Source organism: Bubalus kerabau, chromosome 11 (genome assembly GCF_029407905.1).
Source record: "Bubalus kerabau isolate K-KA32 ecotype Philippines breed swamp buffalo chromosome 11, PCC_UOA_SB_1v2, whole genome shotgun sequence".
Classification (NCBI taxonomy): Eukaryota; Metazoa; Chordata; class Mammalia; order Artiodactyla; family Bovidae; genus Bubalus; species Bubalus kerabau.
Genome location: NC_073634.1, coordinates 32,637,280 through 32,663,253, shown reverse-complemented (window position 1 = coordinate 32,663,253; position 25,974 = coordinate 32,637,280). Strand labels below are relative to the sequence as shown.

At 37.6% G+C, this 25,974-nt stretch overlaps 1 protein-coding gene across 1 annotated transcript in view; it reads right to left on the bottom strand.

Moving 5' to 3' along the window:
• Positions 1–25,974, bottom strand: part of MSH2 (mutS homolog 2) — a 90,268-nt gene that overhangs the window by 6,326 nt on the left and 57,968 nt on the right. The window contains exons 9-12 of the mRNA XM_055540026.1: positions 8,549–8,672; positions 6,712–6,862; positions 4,286–4,383; positions 706–951 (exon numbers count right to left, since the gene is read on the bottom strand). Of these exons, the coding sequence (XP_055396001.1) occupies positions 706–951; positions 4,286–4,383; positions 6,712–6,862; positions 8,549–8,672 (619 nt within the window). The remainder of the gene's footprint in view (positions 1–705; positions 952–4,285; positions 4,384–6,711; positions 6,863–8,548; positions 8,673–25,974) is intronic.

The following is a 25,974-nucleotide window of genomic DNA, read 5'->3' as shown; positions in this document are numbered from 1 at the left end:
GTAACAACAGAAATAAAGTATACCATAAAGGTACTGGGCTTGAATTGCCCCCAAACCATCCCTTCCCCCACCCTGGTCCGTGGGAAAATCCTCTTCCATGAAACTGGTCCCTGGTGCCAAAAAGGCTGGAGATGATGGGTTAAGTTATATGAACAACTCAAAAATTCAATCAGGGGAATAAAATATAATCACTGACTGTTTCCCAAACACATTTACCCAAAGACTCCTACCACCCCCGACTCTAACACTTTTATTTTCTAGAATCTGGTTAAGATCTCTCAAAATGCTTTAGTCTGAGACCTGCTACATTGGTCTACACACAAATCTACTTTTTTTAGTTTCACATGAATATAGTATTGTGTCTTTAAAAGAACTGCTATCCTGAGCTGAAGTCATTCCAGCAGCTACTTCTGCTTGACCTTCAATGACTTCACTACTGAAAAGGTCTGGCCCAAAGGTGCACTTTGAGGATGAAGAGATGTTTATTTTGAAATGCACTGAACCCCTGGAATAGCAGTTTCATTCTTATTCATTCATATATTCATTCACTCACATGTTATTAATATATTACTAACTAGTATGAAAAAACATTCTTTTTCTACCATCAAAGACTAAGATTTTCTGCATCAACCTAAAATAACCATCTGCTCCAACATAAACAAAGGGAAACACTATTCCCCAAAAGCCCATAAACAAGGTTTCTACCAGTAATGATGTGGAACATCTGTTTGTCTTTTTCAAAGTGAACATCATTAGGAATAAATGCAACTTCATCTTGAACTTCCACACAAGCATGTCTGGATGCTTTCAGTGTAATTCTGCCTCGTCCTTTTTCCAAAATGACTGGCCGTACATATGGAACAGGTGCTGCATTGGACACATGAGCAAAGCTGACAACAGCATCCAGCTGAGCTAACACATCGTTGAGCGTCTGCATCGGTTCTACATAGCCTATGAAAAAACAGAGAGTACACAGGAAGACGGAATAAGAAAAAATGCAGATAAGCAGCTTTAAGAATAAATTCAACCTGATTCCATTTGTGAATTCAAAATCCACTTCCTAATTTATATACTTAAAAAAAATTAACAGAGGTTTCTGCTATAACTAAACGTGAAAGGAACACCTAAAATTCAACAAGAGGTTAAAATGTCTTGTCACATTTTTCTCCCTACTATCAACAGTTTTCAAAAACCCCTTACCAAAATCCATTAAAATACAAAAGCACATGGCTGCTTATATAAAGAAACGAGGCAGAGGTTTAAAAAAAAAATAAGAAAAAGTTTTCATGGGAGCACTTTCATGATATATTGCAAGTAAGAAAAGCAGGGCGAGGCACAGTTCTAAATTTTAAGAGCCTGAAACCAGGATGGCATTTCACAATTATCCTGAGAAACCTGCAAACACCAGGTAATAAGATATAATGGGACTGTCAAGATTGTTACTTGAGGTTTTTTCCTGCCTTGCAATTAAATTTTAGCATAAACTTAGATCCATAATTGTCACTTAAAACACTTTCAACAAGATTCTACTCTGCTACAGCAGTAAAACTAAAAGTTATTACATACATTAAACAGTCCCTCACACATGCTAGAGAAAGCATGATTAGCTAATAAAAATGGGCCAAATTTTTAGAACAGATTCTAAAATTTTAATAGGTTGGAGGGGTTGGTATAACAGGCACCTGGGTCACGTGGAACTATCACATGGATATCAACGTGTCCAAAGCCTTAAGAGACATTCCAGAGAACACCATCTCATTTTAGAAAAATACAACATTATGAGCTTAATCAAATGGCAGGAAATCCGATTCATCTTTGACTCCCCTTATCCCCCATAAAAGTGAGAATATAAAAATTCATGTATAAATGGCCAAATACAAATAATTCTTAATGTTTCACTTTAAAATTTATTCCTGTTTTACCTAACATATAAAACAGGGGGGAAGGGGAGAGTTCTCATTACCCTACCATACAGCAATAGGAACCTTTGAGAATTATTTAAATATCAGTGGAGTACTTATATAATTCTCACAAAACTTCTAACATACTAACATGAATAGGTTTATAATAAAAGAAAACAAGCCTCTCAATCAAGAGTCTGTATTTGGTATCTCACATCAACTGGTTCTTAACAGTATCACCTTTTCTGGTTTAAGAAAAAGACAGAAAATTAGAAAAATGATCTATTATATTTTTAATAAAGATAGTTTACAATGTGTATATTAGACCAAGAAGAGATTTCATTTCAATTCAAGGTGACTCCCAATACAAAACCTTCTTTTCAAATGTTAAAATCTAACAGCTTTAACCTACTAGGTGCTTAACGAATATTAGTTAATATTTATATTTTGGGGGAAGACTTCCAGTTTAAATTTACGCAGTGTATTTTTAGGGTCCTTACAAGTGTCATCTAGGAAGGAACATAATTCAACTAGAAGAAGATCACCATGCTACAGTGAACTGATTAACACCAAACAAAAATGTAATCTACAGATCTCATTCATCTCAACACAAATATAAGGTATAATAAAACCCTTTAAAAGTGTTACGTTTCTTTCTGATTTACTATAAAAATTCATAACAGTAAAACAATTTACAAAATTATACATGCTTATACCTTTTAAATGACTTATTAGTCCTAAATAATTCAGTACCCATATCCTGAGAACAAGTAGGACATCCTCCTACTTAATCACAATACAACCCAAGAAGTATGAAACCAATACCTTATTATCTTATATTAAACTTTGCCAATTTGTCCTAATGGTGTCCTTTATAGCTAGTCCCCAGGTCCAACCCCTAGTCCCAGATTCAATCAAGGATCATCCTCCTGTCTTTGACTGTCCTGTCACTTTAAGTCTCATTTAATCTGGAACACAATCTGCCAATTTCTTCTTTGCTTCCATGAAACTGACATGCTTTTTGTCTGTTGTGTTTTGGCCAAGCTGCATGGCACATGAGATCTTAGTTCCCTGACCAGGGATAGAAACCTTGCCTCCTGCACTGGAAGCTTGGAGCCTTAACCACTGGCAAGTCCTGACACTGACATTTTTAGAGTGTAGGCCTTAAAAAGCTTGTCCCACGATCTAAATTTATCCAACATTTTTCTTCTTGTTACTATTCAGGTTAAACTTTTTTTTGGTCAGGAACACTACAGGCCTATCCTGGAGATATTGCAGGTTCAGTTCCAGACCACCACAATAAAAGGAATATCACAATAAAGCGAGTCACACAAATGTTTTGGTTTCACAGTGCATATAGAAGTTATATTTACACTATACATTGCTAAAGAATGCTAACCATCATCTGACAAGGCAGAGTTGCCATAAACCCTCAATTTGTAAGACAAGACAAAATAAGACATTACCTGTGAGTACAACGAGGTATGTCTGTACACGGGTGATATCATATCTTTTCCTTGACATCACATCAAGAAACACATAATGTCATTTGTCATTGGCAATGTCAACCTTGATCACTTGGCTAAGGTTAATTCTTTGGTGTGTTTTTTTTTAAGGCACAATAAAGGTTATGCTCAATACACACACATGATGATAGGCAAAGACTTCCAGCTTAACACATCACCACCCACCCTGTGCTATATACATTCATTCCATGCTAAGGGCAATATCATAGAGCCAAGTCAGGCTGTCCTTTCAATTATATGACAATCATCTTGGGAGCTCCCTGGCAGTCCAGTGGATGGGATTCAGTACTTCTAACTGCTGTGGCCTTGGTTCAATCCCTTTTCAGGGAATTAAGATGCCACAAGCCATACAACATGGCCAGGAAAAAAAAAAAAAAGACAATCGTTTCTAACAGGTGTCCTCAAGAACAGACTGAAAATCTATGAAATGGCATGCAGAACTCAAAAAAGCTTGCTGCCTATATAATTTCTATTTGCTTTATTTCCATAACCTAGAGCAGGAGCTCCTCGATCTAAGGTATTAGTTCTTTATAGTCCCTAGTGTTTCTTTTCCTTGTTACAACTAAAAGTTTTGTGCTTTTCTGTCTATCTTTGTTTTACAGAATATTACAGAATATTCCCATTCCTTAGCCTGCACTAGCTCATCTTTCTAGGTACGAGAGCAACTTCCAGTTAATTTTCCTAATGCAACACAGCATGCATTCCTTCAGAGGAAGCTTAACACAATAGTCACAGTGTGCAGCAGCTTTAAAAAAACAAAAACAAAAAACCCACTCTTCAAACAGCCCAATATTATTTCTGTTACCAAAATCCAGGTCATTTTCCAAACATCTAATGTATTGGTGCTATTAAATTTACCTGAAGAAATATTGACAATTTCTTTAACAATGGCGTTCTGGGCCTCCTCATATTCAGTTTTATTTTTGGTGTACTCTTCATTGAGAGAAGTCAGTTTACTGCAAATCAAGATAATGGTATTAGAAGTATTAAAACATCCACTGGAGGTAATGTGCACTACCTCTGAAATATATCCGGAGTATTATCCTATAAAGCATCAAAACAATAATTAAAATGGAAACATCAGTAGAAAATGGGCAACTCATTAGGGGTGGATGTGACTGGAATTCAGTGTATTAACATTTATGCTGTTTGGAATGGCCCACTGGCACAATTCTTGCTATAAAAATTATTCCCTTGAGTAAAATTCCGATCTGTAATCTTTTCTAAAATATTTAAAAGAAGTAGTCTTCATCCCTATTAGGACAGAGGCCATCTTCACTTTTAAAATACACACACAAGCAGCACTATTTACAACACCCAAGATATGGAAGCAAATCAACTGCCCATCAACACATGAATGGATAAAGGTGTGGTGTGTGTGTATATTACTCAGCCATTAAAAATAATGAACCACTTGCAGAAATGTGAATGGATCTAAAGAATATTATGCTTAGAGAAATAAGTCAGAGAAAGACAAATAATCAACTACCCCAATTAAAAAACAACACACACACACACTCCACACAGTTTCTCTTATTACCGTAGGAAACTGTCTTTTCATACTGAAAGTTGTCCAAGTAAGGAAAATGTTTTGAAAACAATTCTACTGAGTGCTTTAAAGGGAAAATAAAAATTATAGGCTAAAACAAAAAATGAAGAAGAAAAATGAGAATAGAGAAAAAATATTCACTGATATCAAAGGAAGGGAATTAAGTTAAAACATAAAAAACAAGGTGAGGGGCTTACAGCAGAATCAAGAAAGAGGTGAAGTACATACAAGGAGGAGGAAAATATTAGTCAATCAAGGCAGTAACTGTGAATATGATGCTATCGGCCAATGGCATAACACACATATACAGCTCAAGAGCAGTAGAGGAGCACTAAAAGACTACTTGAAACAGGCAAGTGGAAAGAATTAGAGGAAAAAAGAGAGAAGCAAAGATACTATAAAGGTGAGAGATTGCTGTGTGAAATGAAGAGCTGCCAGAGAGAAAGGTGTGGGCAGGGATCAGATTGTATAGGTTATGGTACAGATTTTATATTTTTCCTGATGACAGACATCAGAGGTTTTTAAGGACAATTATATGATCACAAAGTCAGACCCATGGCAAGCATTCAATTTGCTGACACAAATCAACGAACGAATAAACAAATGAACTTTTCACAACTTTTGGAACCACTGCCGTCATTCAGCTCAACTTCTTGTAGTTCTATTTTGGCTTAGGTAAGACAGAACTTTTGGGGGGTTATATCATCTTCAAATCACTTACTGGTCAGTTATAACGTATAAATTTCTTGAATCAGGGATATAGTGTGATCAAGAAATAGCAACTAATAAATCCAGCAACAGAAGATCTAGGTCTGAGTATCCACTATTACTAGTTGTCCAGTCCTGGGGAACTGGAGTTTCAGTTTCTCCATCTAAAGGTGAGAACTATGACCTGCGCTATTTATCTCAGAGGGTTGTATGAGAAACAAACTAAACAGACACACTGCTTTTCATAACTAGGTTGTCTGAACACCTAGAATAATGTCTGCATATAACAGACACTCAAAAACACTAAATAAATGGATAAAAGATGGGTGCATATACAAAAGCTAACTGGAAATACTAAGAATACCCAAGAAGGGCGGGAGTAAGGCTGGCCATAAGTTCTAAAATAATACAGAAGAGAAAGGATCATGCCCTTACTCTCCCAGTTACTTTATTTTTAAATAATTCTTTTTCACTAGTAAGTAATTTGCCTCAGGAGCTTCCTAACATAAGCAAGAGAAAAAAGCATAAAAAACTACTAAGATTTTTTCCAACATTAACGTTATTTTTTAAAAAAAACTTATAGTCTAAATGAATGGCCTCATTAAAGTTGGTAGCATCTCCCTAAACTAAATGACACATCAATTGATATACCAGAAGAATAACAAAATTTTCTTAGAAAAAATAAACGTGAAAATAACTAATAGAGATACGAAGGGAACTAACTCTAAGAGATACGTAAATACAAAAAAAAAAGTAATATAATCTATTTCATATTGATAAAAAGATAAGAGATATGTGAAAGAATAATCTTAAACCCAAAGTGCCACTTCAGTGAATGAGGAAAAGCTGAATTATTCAACAAGTAGCATTAGGATACCTTCCCCTCATAAGGAAAAAAAAAAAAGGCTTCGATCTTATTTTATGCCTTGTATCAATAAATAAACTTCCTCATCATGCAACATTCACATTTCATCAGAGAATAGTTTATGGAACTAGTAAAGACTTAATTTAACATAGGCTTACAAACCTGTTTGTAAATTTAACACCATTCTTCTGGATATCCACTGTACTGAAATTTTTATTATTACGAAGGACTTTTTCTTCCTTGCATGTTACTCGGAAATAATAGCCAAACTGTGTGCTGGAATCCAGTTTAATCTGTTTGCCAGGATCTAAGCCTTCATGATCAGGAAAAAAAGAAAGAGTATGTCATAGATATGTACAGCCATTTTAAATGTAAGTGTTTAGAATACTTAAATCTAAATAGTGAAAAATATACGTTTATTATTTACATGACAGCATACTGGAAATTATTTATACTATCCGACTGGGGAAGATGCACATCCCACTTTACTCAAAAAACTACATGAATTAAGGATATCTATAAAATATTTAAATCCCCCTTTTAATGTTAGCCTGTGATGTGGAGCCCGTTCTGGGTAAACCCATCCAAGGCTGCAGGGCACCAGCAGTGGGGTAGCTCAGTGTTTCAGATGCTATGGGCACGAGGGTAGGTAGGGTATGGTTGTTACCCTTGAGGAGTTCTGCTGAAGGTTCTTTAGTTAACCAAAGCCTTTCCCTGGAACTAATATAGAATATAATTAAAGAAAACAAATATACTTTGCAAAGAAAAATGTGAGACTCTGAGATCGACAACGAAGCTCTAGAAAACACTAGTCCATGTACTCTGTTAAGCGTAGGGAGTGTCACAAAAAAGGCAGTGATCGATCAGCTAGACTACGCACCTAAGATTTTTTAATTTTTACGCTTGTCCTCTCCTCATTCATTCATCAATGTGATCTTTAGACCCCAAACCAGAAGAGAGAGATAGTACCTTAAAACTTAAGATAAATAAATGTATTTGCTAAAGCATGACTATGGAGTACTAGAAACAGCAAACAACTAAAGACCGATCTCACTTGACCAGGGAGGAGACACATAAAGAGAACATGCAGGGATCTATAAGATGAGGAGGGTAAATTTCAATATCCTTCAAGTCAAAGATTAAATCTAGGATCAAGTTCATATATGAACTCTCCATGGAAACTATTTTTTTTTAATTTTATATATGTTGGTATGGGCATATACAACAGGGGGCTTCCCAGGTGGTGCAGTGGTAAAGAATCTGCCTGCCAACGCAGGGGACTCAAGAGATGCAGGTTTGATCCCTGGGTCAGGAAGATCCTCTGGAGAAGGAAATGGCAACCCCCTCCATTATTTCTGCCTGGAAAATTCCATGGACTGAGGAGCCTGGTGCACTATAGTCCATGGGGTCGCAAAGAGTCAGACATGACTGAGCACACATGGCCATATACTAGTGATACTGCTCTGCGGGACCTTCTAATATGCTAAGATTTACTCATTTAACATAGAAGTCAAAGATGCTCATTACAAAGAGGTTTATAAATTCAGAGCAAGACAGAACAAAACAGTGTGAGACAAATGAGGGAATAAGCTAGGGAATTTAAAACAAGTGATTTTTAAAGTTGATATTAATGAAGTGCTTGGGAACCCCAAAGCCAAATCAATGAACTATTCCTAATAGAATTAGGCTTACAGAAACAGTGTCATTTAAAATAGGTCTTACTTAAAAGATGTTGCAAGGGCAATATGGGGTGATTTGTTTGGCAGGAATGTGCGGTCATCCTGGGATTAGAGAAATTGGTTAAGAGATGAATCTGTAGGGGAGGCCAGGCCCCAGATGTAAAGAATCCTGTATGTAAACTTTATGTGACTGTAATTTTATGCAGTAGAAAACGGGCACTTTAAACAAGGAGGTGGCATGATCAACTGTGTCTTCTAGCTCCGGTGTGGATACTATGTAGACAAAAGAATTATTCAAACCTTCAAGGACCCATTCTTACCTAGATCTCTAGCTGCACTTACTAATGTTGACTGCATCTTCTTTTCTAAGTCATCCATTATTTCTCTTAATTCACTCAAGTTAGGATCAAATGAAGGTTTTACAAGGAATTCATGGTTTTCCACCTATAAACAGAACAAAAAGTAGCCAAATTTTATCCGTGATGGATAAAGACGGAAGTCATGTAATTCTTTGCTTATTTAAAATTCACCAATGTTTTGAGTTAAAATGATTCACTATAAGTTATTCAGTCACAACTGTAAAGGAGTTTTTATTGATTAACAGATGTAAAGAGTTCTACTTATTAGGAGCTGAGACCTCTAGATACGCAAAAATTATTCATGTGAAACAGCTTAGTGCTACTGATGCTTTTAACACTAACAGTATACGTTATTTTTATTTATATTTTTTCCCTAAACAATGTTTAAAGACTGTAACAGAATGGTTTTTGCCCAAACCAAGGATCTACCTTAGGAATTTCATGAAGTTAGCTCTTGCAATCCTTTTTTGAAAGAAAACAAAATGACTAAAACTTGAACAGAAAAAATTCTGAAAGACTATTTTTTAAAAAAAGAATGAAGTCTATCCACACATATAATAAGAACTATTAAAAAGACCTAATTTCATATAAAAATGAGTCAGTTTTCTAAAATGAGGAAATTTTTTAAAAATCAGTATGTGAGATTGATATAAATTCCTAATTACTATCCATTTAATTACAGCATACCTTCTCCACATACCAAAATTGAACACAAGAATGAGGAAATAAAATATTACAGAAAACTATCAAAAACAAGAATAAAACATTTATCAAATAACTTTCTCAATTTAAATCAACAAAATATTTTATCATATACTATAATTTTAAATTTCAAACAAAACTAACTTTTTTTAAAGGCAAAAGATTTGTAAAAATAGCTTTGTAAAATATAAAAATGTAAAAGTTGACATTTTCTTTTTTAAAAAGGTACTCGTTTGCATGTATGAGAAAAACATCATTAACTGGGCAAGTATAAAAATATACAACTCACAGATGAGAAAATAAGTAGTAAACTAAAGTCACAGAAAAGTGCTATAGCTCCATAATAATAAAAGGCATGAATATTTAGGCACCCTTAAGGTATTATTCTACAGCTTTTTTTTTTTTTTTTTTTTTTTTTAAAGAAAAAGAAACCTATTCCCAAATACTAATGAGGCTACAGTGAAATTACTATATTCATTCATTTCTGGTGAGAATCTAAATTGCTATAACCTTAAAAAAACAAAAAAGAGCAATATGCGACAAGACTCAGAGATATTTGTTATACTCTGACATAGCAATTCTACTCCTAGAAATTCAATCTAAGGAAATAATGCAACAGAAGCAAACAACACATGGATGAATAAGATCTCTACAGATTTATCTGTTATAAGGCCTGGAAATAATAGAACATCACAATATTTGCACAGTTCAGTTCAGTTCAGGCACTCAGTCGTGTCCGACTCTTTGCGACCCCATGAGTTGCAGCACACCAGGGCTCCCTGTCCATCACCAACTCCAGGAGTTCACTCAGACTCACGTCCACCGAGTCAGTGATGCCATCCAGCCATCTCATCCTCTGTTGTCCCCTTCTCCTCCTGCACCCAATCCCTCCCAGCATCAGGGTCTTTTCCAATGAGTCAACTCTTCGCATGAGGTGGCCAATGTTCTGGAGTTTCAGCTTTAGCATCATTCCTTCCAAAGAAATCCCAGGGCTGATCTCCTTCAGAATGGACTGGTTGGATCTCCTTGCAGTCCAAGGGACTCTCAAGAGTCTTCTCCAACACCACAGTTCAAAACCATCAATTCTTCGGCGCTCAGCCTTCTTCACAATCCAACTCTCACATCCATACATGACTACTGGAAAAACCATAGCCTTGACTAGACAGACCTTTGTTGGCAAAGTAATGTCTCTGCTTTTGAATATGCGATCTAGGTTGGTCATAACTTTCCTTCCAAGGAGTAAGCGTCTTTGAATTTCATGGCTGCAATCACCATCTGCAGTGATTTTGGAGCCCCCCAAAATAAAGTCTGACACTGTTTCCACTGTTTCCCCATCTACTTGCCATGAAGTGATGGGACCAGATGCCATGATCTTCGTTTTCTGAATGTTGAGCTTTAAGCCAACTTTTTCACTCTCCACTTTCACTTTCATCAAGAGGCTTTTTAGTTCCTCTTCACTTTCTGCCATAAGGGTGGTGTCATCTGCATATCTGAAGTTATTGATATTTCTCCCAGCAATCTTGATGCCAGCTTGTGTTTCTTCCAGTCCAGCGTTTCTCATGATGTACTCTGCATATAAGTTAAATAAACAGGGTGACAATATACAGCCTTGATGAACTCCTTTTCCTATTTGGAACCAGTCTGTTGTTCCATGTCCAGTTCTAACTATTGCTTCCTGACCTGCATACAGATTTCTCAAGGTGGTCAGGTGGTCTGGTATTCCCATCTCTTTCAGAATTTTCCACAGTTTATTGTGATCCACACAGTCAAAGGCTTTGGCATAGTCAATAAAGCAAAAATAGATGTTTTTCTGAAACTCTCTTCCTTTTTCAGTGATCCAGCGGATGTTGGCAATTTGATCTCTGGTTCCTTTGCCTTTTCTAAAACCAGCTTGAACATCAGGAAGTTCACAGTTCACGTATTGCTGAAGCCTGGCTTGGAGAATTTTGAGTATTACTTTACTAGCATGCGAGATGAGTGCAATTGTGCAGTAATTTGAGCATTCTTTGGCATTGCCTTTCTTTGGGATTGGAATGAAAACTGACCTTTTCCAGTCCTGTGGCCACTGCTGAGTTTTCCAAATTTGCTGGCATATGGAGTGCAGCACTTTCACAGCATCATCTTTCAGGTTTTGAAATAGCTCAACTGGAATCCCATCACCTCCACTAGCTTTGTTTGTAGTGATGCTTTCTAAGGCCCACTTGACTTCACATTCCCGGATGTCTGGCTGTAGATGAGTGATCACACCATCATGATTATCTGGGTCATGAAGGTTTTTTTGTACAGTTCTTCTGTGTATTCTTGCCACCTTTTCTTAATATCTTCTGCTTCTGTTAGGTCCATACCATTTCTGTCCTTTATTGAGCCCATCTTTGCATGAAATGTTCCCTTGGTATCTCTAATTTTCTTGAAGAGATCTCTAGTCTTTCCCATTCTGTTGTTTTCCTCTATTTCTTTGCATTGGTCACTGAGGAAGGCTTTCTTATCTCTTCTTGCTATTCTTTGGAACTCTGCATTCAGATGCTTATATCTTTCCTTTTCTCCTTTGCTTTTCACTTGTCTTCTTTTCACAGCTATTTGTAAGGCCTCCCCAGACAACCATTTTGCTTTTTTGCATTTCTTTTCCATGGGGATGGTCTTGATCCCTGTCTCCTGTACAAGGTCACGAACCTCAGGCCATAGTTCATCAGGCACTCTATCGATCAGATCTAGGCCCTTAAATCTATTTCTCACTTCCACTGTATAATCATAAGGGATTTGATTTAGGTCATACCTAAATGGTCTAGTGGTTTTCCCTACTTTCTTCAATTTAAGTCTGAATTTGGCAATAAGGAGTTCATGATCTGAGCCACAGTCAGCTCCTGGTCTTGTTTTTGCTGACTGTATACAGCTTCTCCATCTTTGGCTGCAAAGAATATAATCAGTCTGATTTTGGTGTTGACCATCTGGTGATGTCCATGTGTAGAGTCTTCTCTTGTGTTGTGGAAGAGGGTGTTTGCTATGACCAGTGCATGTTCTTGTGCATAGTTGCACAATGGTACATCAATAGAATATTATACAGCTATTTAAATAGGCAATGAAGATGACTTAGAAACAAGGACTAAGGCTTATGATAACTCCAAGGGAAAAATTAATGCTACAATGGTGGACTGACAGTGTTACAGAACTGCCTTCTTCCAACAAACTTAAGAGAAGTGATGCTGAGCCAGGCTAAATTCCTATCCTCATTCCCACCTTCCAGTAATCCACGGGTGAGTAAAAAAAAACCCTGAAAAAGCTCACTTAATAATCCCAACCTGGAGAGAAGACCCAAATGAAGCAAGGGAAAGTAATGACTGACCTCTAACTTACTAAACAGTCTTAGGCCACACCCCAAATGGAGTGCCCTTTGGTAATGCTGTACTCCTCCCAAACAATGGATAAGAAAATATACCACCCAACTAAGTGTTCTAACTTAGAACTGAAGTATTCCAACAAACATGACACAATGACTTCTATGAGTTGTTTTCCTATCATCAGCCACTTAGCACCAGAAACACACACAGCTACTACCCTAGACTACACAACAGGAAATATTAACAGAACAAAATAAACCCGGGCTTAGAACTCCAAAATGGTATAATAAAATCAGGAAAAAATATTAAAAAAAAAAGAAAAGAAAATCAGATCCTAGCAGTATCACTGAAGTAAAAATAAATACAAATAATACAGAAATAAATATACAAATAAAATACAAATAAAATTTAAAAACTGGCTTAAAACTCAACATTCAAAAAATGAAGATCACGGCATCAGGTCCCATCACTTCATGGCAAGTAGCGGGGGGGGGGGGGGGGGGGGGGGGGGGGCGGAGTGAAAACAGTGGCAGATTTTATTTTCTTGGGCTCCAAAATCACTATAGATGGTGACTGCAGCCATGAAATTAAAAGACGCTTGCTCCTTGGAAGAAAAGCTATGACAAACCCAGACAGCATATTAAAAAACAGACACAACACTTTGCTGACAAAGGTCCATAGGGTCAAAGCTATGGTTTCTCCAGTAGTCATGTATGGATGTGAGAGTTGGACCATAAAGAAGGCTGAGAGCCAAAGAATTGATGCTTTTGAATTGTGGTGCTGGATAAGATTCTTGAGAATCCCTTGGATAGCAAGGAGGTCAAACCAGTCAATTCTAAAGGAAATGAACCCTGAATATTCACTGGAAGGACTGATGCTGAAGCTGAAGTTCCAATACTTTGGCCACCTGATGCAAGGAGCTGACTCAGTGGAAAGACCCTGATACCGGAGATTGAGAGCAACAGGAGAAGGGGGCAACAGAGAATTAGATAGTTGGATGGCACCACTGACTCAATGGACCTGAGTCTGAACAAACTCTGGGAGATAGTGATGGACATGGTAGCCTGGCGTGCTGCAGTCCATGGAGTTGTAAAGAGTTGGACATGACTTAGGGACTTAACAACAAATAAATACAATACAACAACAAAAAGATACTGTTGAATAGAATTACCTGTACTGACATAGAAGAAAAGACTTGATATAATCAGAGACATTTCACAAGACAGAGATTAAAGTAATTAGAGAGAAGAAAAATATAAGGAAGGTACTAGAAATCTTCAAAAACAAAAGCAAAAACTCCACTATCCTAGAAATACTAGATAAAATATTACAAGCATTTTTTTCAAATATGTTTATAGTTAAGAGAAAACTAGATACCTGAGCTCCTACAAAGTGGAGTCAGTCACCAGCATAAAGCAGGCCACAGCGCCATTTTAAAAATCTTACCTCATGAGAAATGGTAACAATTAGAGAAACCTACCTCCAGCAGCTTGGGCCCCGGGAAAGGGAAAGTGGGGGCAGAATCTCCTCTCTGACAATGTGTGACCAAAAGCCTGCCTTTACTATATATAGAATAAGTGAAGTGAAGTCGCTCAGTCATGTCCTACTCATTGTGACCCCATGGACTGTAGCCTACCAGGTCTTCTGTCCGTGGGATTTTCCAGGAAATCAGTTCAGTTCAGTTCAGTGGCTCAGTTGTGTCCGACTCTTTGCAACCCCATGAATCGCAGCACGCCAGGCCTCCCTGTCCATCACCAACTCCTGGAGTTCACCCAGACCCACGTCCATCGAGTCAGTGATGCCATCCAGCCATCTCATCCTGTGTCGTCCCCTTCTCCTCCTGCCCCCAATCCCTCCCAGCATCAGAGTCTTTTCCAATGAGTCAACTCTTCGCATGAAGTGGCCAAAGTTGGAGTTTCAGCTTCAGCATCATTCCCTCCAAAGAAATCCCAGGGCTGATCTCCTTCAGAGTAACTATTAATAGTAAGAATCTAGTGTATACAGCACAGGGAACTCTACTCAAAGCTCTGTAATGAGCTACGTGGGAAAAGAATCTAACGAAGAGTGGATACATGTATGAAGTGAAGTGAAAGTTGCTCAATGGTGTCTGACTCTTTGTGAACCCATGGACTATACATACAGTTCATGGAATTCTCCAGGCCAAAATACTGGAGTGGGTAGCCTTTCCCTTCTCCAGGGGATGTTCCCAAACCAGGGATCGAACTGGGTCTCCCGCACTGCAGGCGGATCCTTTACCAGCTAAGCCACAAGGGAAGCCCAAGAATACTGGAGTGGGGAGCCTATCCCTTTCTCTGGGGGATCTTTCTGACCCAGGAATTGAACCAGGGTCTCCTGCATTGCAGGCAGATTCTTTACCAACTCAGCTATCAGGGAAGCCCAGATACAAGTATATGTAGAACTAATTCACTTTGCTGCACAGCAGAAACTAACACAACACTGTTAATCAACTATACTCCAATACAAACTAATTTAAAATAACCAAATAAATAAACGCCTTCACTTGGATTGGGATTTCAAATGTCTGCTACTTATCTTAGCAATGCAAAAGGCTGTTGGTTTTGGCCATTTCTATTATCCCCTCTTACAGTGATAGAACTGACAATTTTTCAGAAGACATGTTAACTACTAAGAACAAACACTACATTTTCCAGCTTCCCTTGCAGCTGGTGTGAACATACAATTAAATTCTGATCAAAAGACTGTGAGCAGAAATGATGGGTACCATTTCCAGAATGTGACCTCCTCTTCCCTCTTTGTCCTTTGCCATTGGCTGGAATAAAGATAAGGAAGTAAGCTATCCTGGATCTTGAAGGAGAAGTAAAGGAAAAGACGGGCTACAGAGATAGTGAGCCTGCCCTGCCAACCCTGTGTTGCTATGCCCACACAGTCATGATAGAAAATTAAACCCCTATCCTATTTAAGCCATTGTTATTTATTTGCGGTTTCTTTTTCACCAGCTAAGTCTTTGCCAGCAGCCTAATCTTTGCCCAAACGAATGTAGAAAGCTCCAGACTGAGAAATTAACTTAAAAGTGTTCTGGGGTTAATTACATTTGTAAGGTATAAAGCAAAAGCAAATTTTATCTGAGGGGATATATGATTTGCCTGTATAACTTGCACAGGAGGAACACAGATAAATGAGTATTATCTAAACATACATAACAGACAAGGAAACAAGACACCATGAGTAAAAGATTCAAAACAATAACAACAAAAGACAGCAGAAAGAAGACAATGAGCAGATTTAAATCCAAGAAACTTTAAAGATGGAATATTAAATATATTTACAACATTTAAAGAATGAGAATAGAACACGTGAGCAAAGAACAAGATATTACTTAAAAAAGAGTAGACAAAGTGAACCAAACAACTTTTATAAATGAAAAATATAATGATTAATTTTTAAAAAATGGGTTGTTAAACTACACATCAGAGTTGACAAATTAGACTATCTGAAGTAATCACAAAAAAAGCAGCACAGACACATGCAGAAAAAGAATGTAAGAGGCCAACACATGTCTAATCCTAGCATTAGAAAAAGAGAATGAAGAAATACAGTGTTGGAGGAGATAATGACTAATAACTTTTCAGAACCAATAAAAGACAATAATTTTCTGTTTAAGAAAATGCAGTAAATCCAAATAGGAAAAAAGAAAAGAAACCCACTTTTGGACACAGAGTAGTAAAAGGAGCCAATATCTGGAAACAAGATGGGTAAACAACAAAATAGTGCAAGCCAAAGGGCCGTGTGACACAATTTCACAGGCACTGAAGAGAAGCAGCGTCAGTGTGAAACTGTACACGCAGTTAAAACTTACTAGCCCTGTGTTAAAGCAACCCAGCCCTGTGTTTCACCCTTGTTCCTGCACTGTGCTTTGGCTTGCACTTTTTGCTGTTTACCCACCTTGTTTCCAGATACTGGCTCCTTTCACTACTCTGTGTCCAGAAGTGGGTTCCAACAAACAAAATCTGACTAACAGCCCGCCCCCCCCCCCCCCTCAGTAAAGGAACACCTAAAGAATATCCAGGAAGAAGGAATGAATAGCAACGAAAATGATAAGCATAAAGGTAAATCTAAACCGAACACTGACTATAAACAGTGGAAATCTAAGGGGCATAAAGATAGAAATAAAGGATCAGCCAATAATGAAGAAATGTTATCTGATCTAAGGTATTCTAAGGTTCTGATATTTGAGGGGAGATGTAAGAACATGCTGACAGGTTTTTCACTTTGATGAGTTATGTATACACATTTAAAAAAAAAAGTTTGTAACTAACCTCAAACCAGTGCGTGATTGATAGGATGGAGGAGGAGCATGAGGGGAGACAAATGGGGATTTTTAAAATCCAATCAATATAAAAGAAAGAAAGAGTGAGTAAGGGGAACCAGGAAGAATAGGAATCACAAAATAATTTGGTAGAAATAAATCCAAACTTAAAAAAAAGAGATTATCAAATTAAACTTTGAAATAAATAAAATGCATCTATAAGTTTTACCTAAAACAAAAAAACTCACAAAGGATTGAAAAAGATATACTATGTAAAAAACAAAAAATAAGGACTGGCATTGCTTTCTTATTATCAGACAAAATATATCTAAGGCAAAAAACATTACATAATAATAGGATGACTATTATGAAAGTGTCCCTAAAAATTCAACTCACTGCAGAAAAAAATAACAGCTCTGTGCCTTGAAAACATAAGGAGCAAAATTTCTTCACATTTCTGTTAGTAACTCAGCAGATTAAAAGTTAGCAAGTATCCAGATAATGTGAACAAAACAACTAAAGTTTTATTTAATGGACATATAGAGAACTCTGCAACCAAAATTAGGGAGCACTTATAATCCATAAATACATGGAAAATTTTATAAAATTGACACATACCAAGCTTATAAATTTTGGCCACCTCATGTCAAGAGTTGACTCATTGGAAAAGACTCTGATGCTGGGAGGGATTGGGGGCAGGAGGAGAAGGGGACGACAGAGGATGAGATGGCTGGATGGCATCATCGACTTGATGGACATGAGTTTGAGTGAACTCCGGGAGTTGGTGATGTACAGGGAGGCCTGGTGTGCTGCGATTTATGGGGTCGCAAAGAGTCGGACACGACTGAGGAACTGAACTGAACTGAACTGAAGCTTATAAATTTAAAAACTTTCTAAACAAATGACAGATCAAAGAACAAGTGATGATGGGAATAAATAACTCAAAACTGAGTAAGAAATAATACCTCTCAAAACATATGGGATGCATGCTGGTAAAACAACACATAGAAAAGTATAACCTTAATTGCTTACTAAAAAAGGCTGGAAAAAGAAAGGCTGAAAGACATAAAAAATAGATGAAATATATACATAAGACTGGACATTAATGAAAAACAAAGCAACCCAAAGCTACAAGGAGGATTTAAAAGTCAAAAGTTGATCCTCTAAAATAAACAGGCTATGCAAAGGATGGAATATCAGAGGCACATATTATATTAAAAATAAACAGGAACTCTGCCTGCAAATACAATAGTGCTTTTAAAAATAATAAGCAATCACTATGAACAAATTTTGGCAGCTGGAAAACTCAGAAACATGTATTTCCTAGAAAAAGGGTTTAGTATTCAGAATATAAATAGAATTCATAACTCAATGAGCTTCCCTGGTGGCTCAGATGGTAAAGAGTGCGGGATACGCGGGTTCAATCCCTGGGTTGGGAAGATCCCCTGGAGAAGGAAATGGCAACCCACTCCAATATTCTTGCCTGGAAAATTCCATGGATGGAGGAGCCTGGCAGGCTACAGTCCATGGCGTTGCAAAAAGCTGGACACAACTGAGCGAACATGTCCCATCCATAATTCAACAACAGAAAGACAAATAAACCAATTTAAAAATGAGCAAAAAATCTGAATAGACATTTCTCCAAAGATACAAAATGGTCAACAAATATATGAAAAGATTTTACCTTCAGATACTAGGGAAATGCAAATCAAAACCACAATGAAATGTAACTTCATACTAACTAGGATGGCTATTATAACAATGAAGAAAAAACAAAAAACCCACAAGTATTAGCAAGAATGTGCAGAAACTGGAATCCTCATATATTGTCGGTAGGAATTTTAAGTGGTAAAGGGACCAGGCAGAACAGCGCAGTGATTCCTCAAAAAGTTAAACATAAAATTACCATATGACTCAGCAATTTCACTCCTAGCTATATATCTAAAAGAACAGAACAAGAGTTGTACATGACTGTTCAAAGGCGTACTATTCATGCTAGCCAAAAAGTAGAAACAACCTACATGTCCATCTACAAGTGACTATATAAACAAAGCATGGTATACCCATACAATGGCACCTTTCTGATCATAAGAGAAGCCAGTCATCACAAAGGCTACATATTGTATGATTCCATTTATAAATGTCTAGAATCGGCAAGACAGTAGAGATGAAAAATAGGTTAGTGGCTGCCAGCAACTGAGGAAACTGGGAAAGAGAGTAGCTGCTAATGGGTATGGGTTTTCTTTTGGTAGTAATGGAAAATATTTTAGAACGAAGTGGTAGTGGCTGCACAACAATGAAAATGTAGTAAATACCAATGAATAATATGCTTTTAAAATTTTTATGTAAATTACTCTTCAAAAATGTAATCATTGGAAAGAAAAAAAGGAAAAAATATAATATTCATGCATAGAAAGACTCAATGTTGTAATGATGTTGATTCTCCCCTAAGTTAATCACTAAATAAAATGCAATTTCAATCAAAATATTGATGACAATATTATTCATAAAGTTTAGAAATAACCAATAGTACCTATTATAGTAACGAAATGCATGAAAACTATAACAATAAACACCGGTTGCAGGATAGCAGGTAATTCTGTGGAGGGATGTATGAAATAGGACTTTGTAGTGAGCATACTATTAGTATGACAAGTATTTCCTAATTAAATGTTAAGATTTTTAAACACCTCAAAAAGGAGGAAAGTGAATGGAAAAATTAACAGGAGAAAGGATGTGGACAGAAAGAGGGGGAAGGAAGGACAGGGGTTGGAAAAGAAAAGGAAGGAAACAGGGGTCGAGGCACCGGAGGTCAGACAAAGGAAAGGGGGAAGGTAAAAGCAGGGAAAGTTAAGGGGTGAAGAAAAGAGAAGAGGAATGAGGAATTTTTCAGACATCTAGGCAGGAAGAGCAGATCACCTGAAATGTGGGGATGGAGAGGTGGGTGGGGAGGAAGGGGCAGTTGTAAATCAAAATGGTAACAGACATTTCATTAGTACTGAATGTCAGAAGATAGTGATGCACCCTGGAAGTTTTAAGAAAGCACTAATTATAATAAAGATTTGTTTGAGAATAAAGCTAAAAGACAGATATGTTTATCAAGCATGAAGTAATTCAAGGCCTATAATAATATTCGTCAACCTTAAAAAAAAAAAAAAAAACCTGAAAAACAAATCTGGCCAAATAAAAGTCGAATTAAGCACTTTAAAACCCAGGAATGAAGAAGCCATGGTAAAAGAACATGATGAGCACTGAATTCATTTACAAATAAAAATGAACGTTAAGTAGCCTGGAAATTGGAATTAAGGCTACAGACATATGCATATTTTAGACCTGGCCAGTGCAAAAATAGAACTATTAGAAACCAAGAGGTATAAAGGGAGTTCTGTAGAAGCACATATGAGGGAGTGGTTAACTGCTCAACTTTCAGAGCAGGTAATTAATACTCCAAAACTGAAACATGTTTGTCAAAGAAACTTCCATCTTTTCATATTTTTCTAACTTAAGTTTCTTTAACCTATGTTTTAGATTATTTTCCCTCTCTTATGGTGAAAAATCATTCAACTGAAGTTAAACAATTCCCTCCAGTAATTTTTTTTTTTGTTATTACACTGAAAACCATTAGGTTAGACCCTTTTAAAATTAAAAGTTACATCTACAGTATGAGTTTCCTGCTCTAATTTATCTATGCATCTGTCTGCACATAACCATAAAAAGACCATTAGCTATGTCTCGATGGGGGCACTACTAGGATAGAATAGACAGTACTTTATTGTAAGGGACTAAAATGCAAAATTTCAACATCTGTTCTCTAAAACTTCAATCCTGCTCATACTTGAGAACAGACTAATTTTAGTAACAGTCATCTCTGGGTGATAGATGTGGCGGATATTTTAACTTCCATCTCTCTTCCTTTCTGCATTGTGTGAATGCTTTATATAGGTATCGGTTTTACATAAACAGTGTTTTATTTTTATTTTTTGGCCATGAAGCATGAGGGATGTTAGTTCCCTGACCAGGAATCAAACCTGCGCCCCCAGCATTGGAAACAGGGAGTCTTAACCACTGGACCAAGGACAACCCCTAGTCCTGTGTTTTTTAAAGCAGAACTATAAGAAAAAATGCCAGTAGGTTCTGACAGTTAATTCTAGGTGGGAGAATAGGAATACTTCGCTTTTTTGTATTTCTTTTTCATTTCCAGGTATAAAAACTTTAAAGTATACTGCATATAAATGCAGCATCTTTAAAACTTCTATATACTCTACAATGATATAGTTGTATCAGAACTATTCAACTGTGGCTTATTAAAAACAATTTCAATTTTTTGTCCCAGTATTTTCAATAAAAATTTACCTAAAGTCATTACTTTTCCAAGATGAAATATCAGTAAGGAGTATATGTGAAAACTAAGATTCAAAGATAAAATGGTCCAAATACGTACAGAAAGGTTTAAAAATTTCATACATCCCACTGAATCACACAATAAACTAAAATTGTTTACTTTTTGTGAAAAATCATTGTTATTTTTGAACCCTGCTTTATGGTAGTTCTGCTCTACATTCACTTCAAAAACAGAAAATCATTCCATAAAATTTATGGAAAGCAGCCACAAAAACAACTGATGCATTTATATAAAAAGCTAAGCCTCTAGGAAAAGATAAAAAGTAACCCAACCATTCACATAAATGACTGCTCCCCTCATCACATGAATTCCTAAGTGCACAGCTAGAAAATATGAAATCATACATAAAACGACTGATATTCTCTTGAGGTTTTCTCAAAGTGGTTCTGAGTCATGTAATTGAAATGCCTAAACTCATCACAAATATCTACAATGACAGTGAAGGGTTGGAATCACCTTATAACCCAAGCTAAGTTTAAAAGTTTGTAACTGAGAATAGAGAAGATATTATAGTAAGTCACCTCCCTAGAGACTCTAGACAGGTTTTAACTAGGAATCTGATTTATTTAAAAGACAATATCATACTATAAAACATGAAAGTCTACAGTTACAGGGCAGAATCCTAGCAGACACTCCTGGTGGTCTTACAACAGTTACTCCCCCACCTTCCCCCCTCCCAGTAGTGCTCTTACTTTGTGTGCCTCCAGTTAGAGAAATAATGTACCCTTGGTTATCTTAGGCCCATAACCACATTCTACTTCTCTGGCCACACTCACTGCTTAAATAGTCCCATCAAGGCAAACTGCAGGAATCGTTCTTGGAATATGGCATGAACTTCTATTGGTAGGTAGCCATCTTAGAGCCAAAAGAGAAACCAGCCTTAGGTTAAAATTTAAATCATAAAAAAGTAGAAAAGATCAAGAAATGAAGTTCTCTGATGGGCTCACAGAGCTTCTGAATAAAAGCAACCCTTTGAGCCAAGATGTACTGAGTTTAGATTACCTGCAAAAAAATATGAGTCCTAACTGATACTAAGTTTAACCTCAAATAATCTACTCAGAAAAAAAAAAAAAAAAAGGAAATCCACAACTCACATCTTACTGGCAAAGAACTTAATGTCGAAGGGGTCCACAATGTATCACTGTGGCATAAAAATTATACTGAGACAAAAGTATGAGAGTAGACTTTGTTTCTGAGCCCCATTATTTCCATAACAGCAGAGCACCCCCAAAGAACTCAATTGTTAAGTCCTCTCTTAGAGAGTTTCACAACCAGGGAAGTCAAAACTATCATCTTCCATCTGTTCTCCAAAGAGCTCACTCATCTGCCTTAAAAGCCATTTGCTTTCCAGTAAGTGCCTTTTCTCCCTCTCCCCCTTCCCTACTAAGATACGATACACATCCCAAATCCTAACAGCTTCCTTGATTAATGTTTTTCTGTGAACTCAAAATCTGTGCTCTTGCTCATCTGGTTTTGCAGTCTTTGGGTGCAAACTCAAAACCGACAGAATGATCTTGGTTCCCTTCCAAGGCACACAATTCAATATCACAGTAATCCAAGTCTATGCCCAAACCACTAATGCTGAAGAAGCTGAAGTTGAACAGTTCTATGAAGACCTACAAGACCTTCTAGAAGTAATACCAAAAAATGATGTCCTTTTCATCACAGGGGACTGGAATGCAAAAGTAGGAAGTCAAGAAATACCTGGAGTAACAGACAAGTTTGGCCTTGGAGTACAAAATGAAGTAGGGCATGGGCTAACAGAGTTTTGCCAAGAGAACACACTGGTCATAGTAAACACCCTCTTCCAACAATACAAGAGTCGACTCTACACGTGGACATGACCAAATGGTCAATACCGAAATCAGACTGATTCTTTGCAGCCAAAGATGGAGAAGCTCTATATAGTCAGGGGAGAAGGCAATGGCAATCCACTCCAGTGTTCTTGCCTGGAGAATCCCAGGGATGGCGGAGCCTGGTGGGCTGCCATCTATGGGGTTGCACAGAATCGGACACGACTGAAGCGACTTAGCAGCAGCAGCAGCATACAGTCAGGAAAAACAAGACTGGGAGCTGACTGTGGCTCAGATCATGAACTCCTTATTGCAAAATCCAGACTTAAATTGAAGAAAGTAGGGAAAACCACCAGACCATTCAGGTATGACCTAAATCTAATCCTTTACAATTGATTATACAGTGGAAGTGACAAATAGATTCAAGGGACTGGATCCGATAGACAGAGTCCCTGAAGAATTATGGACAGAGGTTTGTAATACTATATAGGATATGGTGATCAAAACCATCCCAAAGAAAAAGAAATGCAAAAAGGCAAAATGGTTGTCTGAGAAGGCCTTACAAATAGCTGAGAAAAGAAGAGAAGCGAAAGGCAAAGGAGAAAAGGAAAGATATCCATCTGAATGCAGAGTTCCAAAGAACAGCAAATAGAGATAAGAAAGCCTTTCTAAGTGAACAATGCTAAGAAATAGAGGAAAACAATAGAATGGGAAAGACTAGAGATCGCTTCGAGAAAATTAGAGATACCAAGGGAACATTTCATGCAGAGATGGGCACAATTAAGGAAAGAAACGGTATGGACTTAGAAGCAGAAGATATTAAGAAGAGGTGGCAAGATACACAGAACCATACAAAAAAGATCTGAATGACCCAGATAACCACGATGGTGCGCTCACTCACTTGAGCCAGACATCCCGGAATACGAAGTCAGGTGGGCCTTAGAAAGAAGCATCACTACAAACAAAGCTAGTGGAGGTGATGAAATCCCAGCTATTTCAAATTATAAAAGATGACGCTGTTAAAGTGCTTCATTCAATATGCCAAAAATTTAGAAAACTCAGCAGTGGCCACAGGACTGGAAAAGGACAGACTTTATTTTGAGGGGACTGCAACCATGAAATTAAAAGACGCTTGCTCCTTGGAAGAAAAGTTATGACTAACCTAGACAGTATATTAAAAAGCAGAGACATTACTTTGCCAATAAAGGACCATCTAGTCAAAGCTATGGTTTTTCCAGTAGTCATGTATGGATGTGAGAGTTGGACTGTGAAGAAGGCTGAGCGCCAAAGAATTGATGCTTTTGAACTGTGGTGTTGGAGAAGACTCTTGGGAGTCCCATGGATAGCAATGAGATCCAACCAGTCCATCCTAAAGGAAATCAGTCCCAAATATTCATTGGAAAGACTGATGCTGAAGCTCCAACACTTTGGCCACCTGATGCCAAGAACTGACTCATTAGAAAAGACCCTGATGCTGGGAAAGATTGAAAGCAGGAGGAGAGGGGGACGACAGAGGATGAGATGGTTAAATGGCATCACTGACTCAATGCACATGAGTTTGAGTAAATTCCAGGAGTTGGTGATGGACAGAGAGGCCTGGTGTGCTACAGCCCATGGGGTCGCAAAGAATAGGACACGACTGAGCGACTAAACTGAACCAAGAACTTCCAGATGTTTAAGCTGGATTTAGAAAAGGCAGAGGAACCAGAGATGAAACTGCCAATATCCCCTGGATCACAGAAAAAAGAATTTCAGAAAAACACCCACTTCTGCTTCACTGACTATGCTAAAGCTTTTGACAGTGTGGATCACAACAAACTATGGAAAATTCTGAAAGAGATGGGAATACCAGAGCACCTTATCTGCCTCCTGCAAAACCTGTGTGCAGGTCAAGAAGCAACAGACAAAACCAGACATGGAACAACGGACTGGTTCAACTTACGTATAGAGTACATCATGCAAAATGCCAGGCTGGATGAAGCACAAGCTGGAATCAAGACTGCCGGGAGAAAAATCAGTAACTTCAGATATGCAGGTGACACCACCTTTATGGCAGAAAGCAAAGAAGAACTAAAGAGCCTCCTGATGAAAGTTAAAGAGGTGAGTGAAAAAGCTGGCTTAATACCCAACATTCAAAAACTAAGATCATGGCATCCGGTCCCATCACTTCATGGCAAATAGATGGGAAGACAATGGAAACAATGACAGACTTTATTTTCTTGGGCTCCAAAATTACTGCAGATGGTGACTGCAGCCATGAAATTAAAAGACACTTGCTCCTTGGAAGAAAAGCTATGACAAACCTAGACAATGTATTAAAAAGCAAAGACAATACTTTGCCAAGATATTCTTATAGTCAAAGCTATGGTTTTACCAGTAGTCATGTACGGATGTGAGAGTTGGAACATAAAGAAGGCTGAGCGCTAAATAACTGATGCTTTTGAATTTCTGAACTGTGGTGCTGGAGAAGACTCTTAGTCCCTTGGACTGCAAGGAGATTCAACCAGTCAATCCTAAAGGAAATCAGTCCTGAATATTCATTGGAAGGACTGATGCTGAGGCTGAAGTTCCAATACTTTAGCCACCTGATGTGAAGAGCTGACTCAATGGAAAACACCCTGATGCTGGGAAAGAGTGAAGGCAGGAGGAGAAGGGGAAGACAGAGGACAAGATGGCTGGATGGCATCACCGACTCGATGGACATGAATTTGAGCAGGCTCCAGGAGTTGGTGATGGACAGGAAAGCCTGGCGTGCTGCAGTCCATGTTGCTGCAAAGAGTCGGATACGACGGAGAGACTGAATGACAATAACAAACAGTGATCCTAAAAGAAGACAAGTTTTTCTTCCCCTACAAAGTTAACGACTT